The sequence below is a fragment of the Corvus hawaiiensis genome, chromosome 26, assembly GCF_020740725.1.
Source record: "Corvus hawaiiensis isolate bCorHaw1 chromosome 26, bCorHaw1.pri.cur, whole genome shotgun sequence".
Classification (NCBI taxonomy): domain Eukaryota; kingdom Metazoa; phylum Chordata; class Aves; order Passeriformes; family Corvidae; genus Corvus; species Corvus hawaiiensis.
The window spans coordinates 45,789,088-45,797,817 of record NC_063238.1 but is presented as its reverse complement, the minus strand read 5'-3'; the positions used below and the strand labels follow the sequence as shown (position 1 = coordinate 45,797,817).

The 8,730-nt window shown below is 59.3% G+C and overlaps 1 protein-coding gene across 6 annotated transcripts in view; it reads right to left on the bottom strand.

Moving 5' to 3' along the window:
* NRBP2 (nuclear receptor binding protein 2) overlaps positions 1–8,730 on the bottom strand; it is a 35,036-nt gene that overhangs the window by 11,379 nt on the left and 14,927 nt on the right. For 4 of the 6 annotated variants that reach the window (XM_048286310.1, XM_048286309.1, XM_048286313.1 and 1 more), the window contains 12 exons: positions 8,600–8,623; positions 8,249–8,332; positions 8,022–8,077; positions 7,697–7,792; positions 5,874–6,006; positions 5,224–5,326; positions 5,072–5,122; positions 4,704–4,839; positions 4,451–4,504; positions 3,848–3,911; positions 2,743–2,798; positions 1,090–1,979 (listed from right to left, as the gene is read on the bottom strand). In XM_048286310.1, coding sequence (XP_048142267.1) covers positions 1,911–1,979; positions 2,743–2,798; positions 3,848–3,911; positions 4,451–4,504; positions 4,704–4,839; positions 5,072–5,122; positions 5,224–5,326; positions 5,874–6,006; positions 7,697–7,792; positions 8,022–8,077; positions 8,249–8,332; positions 8,600–8,623 — 926 coding nt within the window. In that variant the 3' untranslated portion in view covers positions 1,090–1,910. Of the gene's footprint in view, positions 1–1,089; positions 1,980–2,742; positions 2,799–3,847; positions 3,912–4,450; positions 4,505–4,703; positions 4,840–5,071; positions 5,123–5,223; positions 5,327–5,873; positions 6,007–7,696; positions 7,793–8,021; positions 8,078–8,248; positions 8,333–8,599; positions 8,624–8,730 lie in introns of those variants that run through there. The other 2 variants (XR_007199896.1, XM_048286312.1) reach the window with 2 other exon arrangements.

Genomic DNA, 8,730 nt, shown 5'->3' with positions numbered 1-8,730 from the left:
CACCACAAAGCGCGAGCAGTGCGGGGCAGGTGGTGCCACACAGAGGTCCAGCAGAGAGTGGAACATCAGCACGAAGCAGGATGCCAGAGGCAGCTTCCCATGGCACAGTGGGAGCAGCAGGAGCAGCACCAGCACAGAGCACTGGCATGGAACACCAGCACGGTGCAGATCACCAGGACAGCACCAGAGCCGGATTCCCACAGCGCAGCAGGAGCAGCACTGGCACAGCACAGAGCAGGATGCCAGAGCTGGATTCCCACAGCACAGCAGGAGCAGCACTGGCACAGCACAGAGCAGGATGCCAGAGCTGGATTCCCACAGCACGGCAGGAGCAGCAGGAGCACCACCGGCACAGAGCACCAGCAGAGAGCAGGATGGCAGAGCCAGCTTCCTGTGGCACACCAAAAGCAGCAGGAGCAGCACTGGCACAGAACACCGGCACAGAGCAGCACAGAGCAGGATGCCAGCGACAGTTCTCCCTGGCACAGCAGGAGCAGCACCAGCACGCAACACCAGCAGGATACCAAAGCCAGTTTTCCCTGCACAGCAGGAGCAGCACTGGCACAGAGCAGTGGCATGGGGCACCAGCGTGGTGCAGATCACCAGGACAGCACCAGAACCGGATTCCCCCAGCACAGTCTGAGCAGAAGGAGCAGCACCAGCACAGCACACAACAGGATGCCAGAGCCAGTTTTCCCTGGCACAGCGGGAGCAGCAGGAGCAGCACCAGCACAGAGCAGGATGCCAGAGCCAGTTTTCCCTGGCACAGCAGGAGCAGCAGGAGCAGCACTGGCACAGCACAGAGCAGGATGCCAGAGTCAGTTTTCCCTGGCACAGCAGGAGCAGCACTGGCACAGCACAGAGCAGGATATCAGAGCCAGTTTTCCCTGGCACAGTGGGAGCAGCAGGAGCAGCACTGGCACAGCACAGAGCAGGATATCAGAGCCAGTTTTCCCTGGCACAGTGGGAGCAGCAGGAGCAGCACTGGCACAGCACAGAGCAGGATATCAGAGCCAGTTTTCCCTGGCACAGTAGGAGCAGCAGGAGCAGCCCCGCACGACTCTTGGACAGAGAAAATTCCTGTTTGCACTTTTCCCCACGTCAAGGACGTGTCCCTTTGGCAAAGGGCAGCATTGGGGTGGTGACGGTGGCAATTCCCCCATCTCCAGGCTAGGGACTGACAAGGCACCAGGGCTTTCTCCTGAAGATGCCAAGGGATTTTGGAAGGCTGTAGGAGAAACTGGAGAATGACAAGGATTCTGTGGAGCATCAGCGAGATTCCTGCTGATCCACATGTGTGGATGCAGGTGGTGGGTCAGGATTTCTGGAATTTCTTCTCAAGCCATATCATGTCCAGCTCACACAGTCCCAGCTCATCGTGAGGATTCTGAGCACAGGCAGCACAGTGGAGACCTTAAACCTGGAGAAACTCAGGATTGAGACTGGAATGTGGCAGATGGGAAGCTACACCAGGGTTTTCCAAGCCTGCTCCTCCCCTCCCCTCAGCAAGGACCATTCCAGATGGCAAAGAGGGAAAAAATAGCTTTGGGACCTGCAGCAAGAAAAGCCGATCATTCCCAGAGGGAAACGGATCCGGTTGGGGGTTCCTGCAGCAGTTTCACAAACCCCACCGGGAAGGGGCTGCTGGGGGGTGCTGCCCACTCCCCCACACCTCCCCTTGGGAGCAGGGACCAGAACATGAGTCCCAACATCCCAGGATGTAATTCCTGGTGTTTGCCGAGTCCTCTGTCAGCTGTTGCCTTCCCAGAGCACGGATTGGGCAAATCCCCCTCGGCCCAAGGCCCGGCCAGGTGAGTCCTGCTGCAGTTCGGTGGGTCGGGAGCCCTGTGGGATCCTCCAGTCCGGCACCTTAATCCCCTGGGAATGGGGCTCCAGTGGGTCCCCGGCACTCACAGGGCTTGGGAGCGGTGCTTGTGGAAGGCGCTCTCCAGGAACATGGCCAGCTTTTCACAGTCGTCCTGAAATCCAAACGTGCCAACAGCTCCCTTTGCTGGGCTATCCCAGGTCCCTCCAGCCTCCCACAGTCCCAATCCCAAGCCATTCCTGGGGCAGGTTTGGGGTCCCCAGGTACAGGACACTGAGGGGCTGGAGCATGTCCAGGGGAGGGAAGAGAGCTGAGGAAAGGAGTGGCTGAGGGAGCCTTGGGGGCTCAGCCAGGAGCAAAGGAGGCTCAGGAGGGACCTTCTGGCTCTCCACAACTCCCTGACAGGAGGGTGCAGCCAGGTGGGGATCGGGCTCTGCTCCCAGGGAATGAGGGGACAGGACAAGAGGAAATGGCCTCAAGCTGTGCCAGGGGAGGTTCAGGAGGGATATTGGGAAAATTCCTCCTGGAAAGGGCTGTGCAGCCCTGGCACAGCTGCCCTGGGCAGTGGTGGAGTTCCCATCCCTGGAAGTGTTCAATAAACGTGTGGATGTGGCACTTGGGGATGTCATCAGGGTGACCTTGCATGTTTGGTCACAGGTTGGAGTCGATAATCTTGGAGGTCTTTTCCAAACCTAACGATTCTGTGATTCTTTAAGTAAGGAATCAGCCTCCTTCCCTGGGGGCTCCCACTCAGAATTATTTAAGGTCCAGCTAATTAACATTGCCGCAACAGGCAGTTCCCCTTGGAGCAGCTCCTGGAGCAGAGTCCGGAGGGAACAGGAATCCAACTCCTGCCTGTGAGGGGCCAGTGCTGGAGGAGCTCTGTGGCTCCAAATTGGGGGACAGCAGGGACTCACCTCGTGGATGAACCCATAATGCACCAGCTCTGTGGCCAAATCCTTGGAGTTATCAGCTGCAGAGACAAGGAGCAGGAGAACATGAACATGGATACAGCTTGTGGAGCTCCTGTACCTGGGAGAGCCACAGCAGGAGCTGCTCATCCTGAGAAAATGGGCCAGGGAGGTGGAACAAGGTTCCCAAGCACCCAGAACACAGCTCAGGACAATGTGTCACTTGGAAAGGTTTTGTATGGCTCAGCAGGGAAAGCCCCAGGACAGTGCCTGCAGCAGAGCCCGCAATGGGCTGGGGAAGGAGCAGCTCCCAGGCACCATTCCCCAGCTTTCTGTGGGGATTTTGTCTGTGAGGCAGCCCTGGGGCTCTGGCTGCATGGCCTTCAGAGGCTCCTGATGTTCTGGGAAGGAGCTGGACCTGCCCCTTTCCTGGGCCCCCTCAGAGGAGGGTCCACCTTTCCATTGGAAAAGTGTTGGGGACACTGTGCCAGTGCTGGGAATGAGAGCAGAGTGCACCACGGGGACCCCAAGAACTGCCCTCTGTGGGTCCTGGTGGGAATGCAGCTCTGGAATGGCCATTGGATCATCCACTCACTGCCCTCTCAACTCTCACTTTATGGGCAGGTGACTCCCTCATGCCAGAGGCACCAGCAAAAGGGCCAGGTGGGAAAGGGCTGGGACCACAAGGGAGAAAGGAAAGAAGAGGAAAAAGGAAAGGATAAAGGAAAGGGGAGGTAAGGAGAGGGAAGGGAAATGAAAGAAAAAGAAGGGAAGGGAAGGAGATAGGGAAGGAGAAAGGGAAGGGAAGGAGAAAGGAAAGGGTAAAGGAGAAGAAGGAGAGAAAGGGAGGGGAAGAAGAGGAGAGGAGAGAGGAGGAAAGGAGAAAGGAAAGGAAGAGAGGAAAGGAAAAGAAAAAAGAGGAGGAAGAGAGGAAAGGAATGGAAAAAGGAGAAGGAGGAGGAGAAAGAGGAGGAGGAGGTGAAAGGAAGGAAAGGGAAAGGTTGGGAAGCTGTCTGGGAAGCTGGCACATTCCGTGTCCAACAGAGCTTAATCCCAGCAGGGCCACGGGATCCCCCAGCATCCACACCCAGCATTCCCTGCAGGAACGTACTGGGCAGCAGGTCATAGCTGAGCTGTCGGTGCAGTTTGTCCTCCAGGATGAGCAGGAGTGTGAGCTGCAGAGACAGGAGAGAGTCTGCTCATCCCAGCCCCTCCAGAGGCACCCGGAGGTGCTGGGACTGCGGGAATGTGGGAGCTCTCGGGCAGTGCTGGTGCCCTGGAGCAATTCCAGCTCCCTGCAAGTACTGGGCTAGAAAAAACGGGAGTCCAAAGGTGTCTGGAAACACCAGGGACAGAGACATCCAGACACTCAAGGTCTGTGTCCCACAGGCCAGGGGAATTCGTGGCTTCTTTGGGAATTCTTTCATTGTACAGGACAGGAGTGAGTTCTTTGGGTACCACGGAAGCTGGCTGAGACCATTTCCAGTCAGACTTCCCAGTACCATTTCCCAGTCTGATATCCCAGGCAGGTTTCCCTTTCCCATTTTCCAGTCAGATTTCCCAGTCTGATTTTCCAATCCCATTTCCCTGGTCCCATTCCCCAGTCCCATTCCCAATCCCATTCCCAGCCCCATTCCCAGTCCCATTCCCAGCGGGATGTGCAGGGAGCAGGTCTTTCCCAGCGCCGGGAGTGGGTCAGGATCCGGGTACTCACGTGCCACTGGCTCTTGTCCTCGTTCAGCTCCATGTTGCACTGCATCTGCACCACCTGGAAAAGCCCAGCTGGGGATCAGCTTGGACAGGGCCCCTCTGGCTGTGGGGCCTTCCCAAGCAGGACTTTGGAATTCCCACTGAAACCCTGTAATTCCTCTCCCAGCTCTCACCTGGGCCATGGCTAACAGGAGAGGTGTCCCTGCAGCAGGGATGGAGACCAGTGAGGAGCTGTCCCCACCTGGGTCTGGCCTTACCTTCCTGGTCTCCACATCAAAGGGCTCTGGCGTGGGAGTCTTGGCTTTCTGAGGATCCTCCTGGGGCTGGGACAAGGCACGTGGGAGGGCGTGGGGTCTGGAGACAGCGAAGTTCATCAGGGGGTAAATCCCATTCCTGGCACAGACACAGAGGGAGGACACAGAGCTGATTCCATCCCCTATGGCCCTGGCAGAGCTGGCTCTGGAAGGAGCAGGGGTGGGCAGCTCCCCGAGCCTGGGGACACCACAGGGACGAGGCACCAAGCACAGCTGGGGACAGCACGGACAATCCCCTGTGCCCATCCTGGCTCCACATTCCCTGGGGAGCTGAGGCAGAGCTGGGAGCATAGCTGGGAGCTCCAACCCACCTGACGTCCTCCAAGAACTTGTCAAGCTCAAGGAAGGAAACCTCCGAGTACCTGGGCAGGGAACAGGACAGGAGGGTTCAGGGGGTGAGGGGCTGCTCCCCACGGCACTGGGATCTCCAGGCTGGATGCTGTGGAATCTCCCCCATCCTCACCTCCACTGTGCCCCGGGCCGACCCTCCCTGCGGATCTCGGCCATCACCATGTTCAGGTCCAGCTCCTTGATCTTCTCCTCCACCACGTTCTCTGGCATCAGATCTGGGGCAGAGGCACAGCGAGTTCAGGGGCTGGGGGATCCTGCAGGGTGGGTCCTGCAGCCCCTACTCCAGGGAGGGGATGGGAGTCACTGCCTCCCTCCCCAGGCTCTGCACATGGAATCACGGGACGGTTTGTGTGGGAGGGACCTTAAATCCCATCCAGTTCTATGCCCCTGCCATGGACAGGGACACCTTCCCCTATCCCAGCCTGCTCCAAGCCCTGTCCAACCTGGCCTGGAACACTTCCAGGGATCCAGGGGCAGCCACAGCTTCTCTGGGCAACCTCTGGGCCTCCCCACCCTCACAGGGAAGGATTCTTTCCCATTATCTCATCTATCCCTGCCCTCTGGCAGTGGGAAACAATTCCCCCTTGTGCTGTCACTCCATCACTTGTCCAAAGACCTCTCCAGCTCTCCCTTTAGGCACTGGAAGGGGCTCTGAGGTCTCCTTGGACCCTTCTCTTCTCCATGGTGAACATTCCCAGCTCTCCCTGCCTGGCTCCTTGGGAGAAGATGAGCTCAGAGATCCGGGTGGTCCCGGGCACTCACACTGGTGGTTGATGAAGCAATGGGCTGCCAGCAGCTTCAGGGAATGGACCTCGAAGAGCACCCGGTGGAAGAGGAGGTTGTGGGCGGTCGGGCGCTTGTCCGGGTTCAGGGTCAGGCAGGACAGGATGAACTCCTGGGATCAGAGCAGGGGCACGAGCTGGAACAGAGCGGGACATGCCCCTGCTCCTCTCACAGGAGCATTTCACACAAGCACAGAACCATCACAGGAATCACTGAGGCTGGAAAAGAGCTCCTAGACCATCGAGTCCACCCTGTGCCCGACCCCCACCTTGTCACCAGCCCAGAGCACCGAGTGTCCAAGTCACTCCTTGGACACCTCCAGGGGTGGGGACTCCACACTGTCCTGGGCAGCCCCTCCCAAGGCCTGACCACCCTTTCCTTGAAGAAATTCCTGCTGATGTCCAGCCTGAGCCTCCCCTGGCACAGCCTGAGGCCATTTCCCCTTGTCCTGTCCCTGTTCCTTGGGAGCAGAGCCCAACCACCCTGGCTGCCCCCTCCTGTCAGGGAGTTGTGGAGAGCCAGAAGGTCCCCCCTGAGCCTCCTTTGCTCCAGGCTGAGCCCCTTTCCCAGCTCCCTCAGCTGCTCCTGGTGCTCCAGACCTTTCCCCAGCTCCATTTCCTTCCCTGGACACGCTCCAGCACCTCAATGTCCTTACCTGGGCACCCCAAACCTGCCCCAGGACTGGAGGGGCCCCAGCAGTGCCAGCACAGGGGTCACTGCCCTAGGCCTGAGGTCACACTATTTTTGATACAATTTCCCAGGAAATGGAACCAAAGCGCTCTTTCTGCAGCAGGAGCCCCAGGACAGGGAGCCACAGCAGAATTCCAGGTGGGCAGAGATGGGAAGTGGGTCCCCACTGGCCCCATCCCGGGTGTGAGCCCAGCAAAGGCTGCAGGAGAAGGGGCAGGACCAGGATCAGCCCCAAGAGCAGGAATGTGGTGGTGGGAGTGGGGAAAGGGCAGGATGAGCAGCGGAATCCAAGGGATCTGCCCGTTCCTGCTCACTGAGAGCAGAGGAGCCCAATCTTCCGCTGCTCCTGCAGCTCCTGCCGTGCTGCTGACAGGGAATGGGCCAGGATATCTGGGATAGATCCAAAAGTGATCCCAAGGGTGCCAGGTGGGCACCCCTAGACTGGACCCCTCAGAGCCACCTGCCCCAGAGACCCTCGGGCGTGACTCCAACCACTCCCGGAGCCGATGCTCTGCAGAGGAGACTCCCTGGCTCTCCCGAGTCGTGGGAACTGTGGGATCTAAGGGGCAGGATTTACTGTGGGATGCCTCGAGAAATCCTGTGATCAAACAAGAGAATTTGGGGAATGTACAAACTCATTATGGGATGTCTTGGAGACTGCCAAAGGAAGAGGAAGGGGGGTTGAGTGGGTCAGGGAGGATGGACGGGTATCAAAGGTTCCGGCTGTTCCATGCCTTCCTCTGGCTGAGCACGAATCCCAACTACCCCCCCAAACTGCCCTGTCTCCTTATTAAACTCTGTTCCCAAATATTTGTGGGGCAGCTTGTTCTCTGTTCCCTGGGATCCATGTGGGCCTCCTGAGGAGGTGAGGAGTGAGATGGAGCTTGGGAAGGGGGCACAGATACCCGGGAGACCATAGCTCTGAGGGAAAACGGGCACTCATGGTACAGGGCCAGACCCCACCTGCACCTACTGGGAACTGGCTGGATTTGCATCCAGGAGGGATGTACGACAGGGATTTACCCCCAGGAAGGATGCAGGGTGGGATTTACATCCCAGGAGTGGTGCAGGACAGGGATTTACCCCCAGCAGGCTCCTCCAGCTGCACTCACCCGCATGTTGGGATCATCCAGGGAATGCCGGGCCCGCGCAATGGCCTCCTCCGAGACCCGCGTGTCCCCGTTGGTCTGGATCTCCAGCACGGCCATCTGCGAGAGGAAGCACGGCCAGTCCATGGGGGCTTCCCAAAGGACACCCCCGGACAGGGCAGGGACAAGGGACACCCCTGGACAAAGGACACCCCTGGACAAAGGACACCTCCCAACAAGGGCCACCCCTGGATAAGGGACACCTCCCATCAAGGGACAGCCCCGGACAAAGGACACCCCGGACAAGGGCCAGGGTCCCACCATTCCCAGGGTCCATCCCGCTCCGCACCTCCAGCGCACACATCCCGAAGGAGAAGATGTCCACGGCTGTCCCATCTGCCTTCTCTGGAACACGGACCAGGACACATCAGGACAGAGCCTCAGGCCTGGACCCTCACCTGGAGACCCCCGCCCCATGCCATCCCTGTAGACACTTCCTCCTGCCCTGCCCTGTTCTTCCCTGCCCGTGCCCGACCCCCCATGTCCCCCTTTTCCCCCGTCCCAGCCCCCACTCACGGCCATATTCCGGAGGGAAGAAGTGCAGGTTCCGCAGCTCCTCCCGCTCGATCCGGATGGGGCTGCGGAGATCGTCCGGGAGCGCTGGGGGGGTGAGACGAGGCAGGGTCTGAGGGAGGTCTGTGTGTGCCCACCCGTGGGGGTCTGAGGGGATGAGGGGGGATCTGTGTGTGCCCCTGCCCACCCCATCCCAGGAGACCCCTCCACTCCCAACCCAGGAGCAGCAATTCCTAGAGGGATGAAGGTCCCTCCCTCCCCTGTGTCCAGTGCCCCACTGGTGGGGGCTCAGGGGCCACAGGGGGGTGTCCCCAGGGCAGGGGACATGCTGGAAGGTGGCCATGGGTCACTCACCATTGGCAAACACCCGGTGCCAGACTGCCGGGCAGCGCCAGAGGGAGCCAGGCATTGGGGAGGCAGGAGGGGACAGAGAAGAACAGGTAATGCCAAGGTTGGCACCCCAAAAGGGACCCCACAACTCTTGG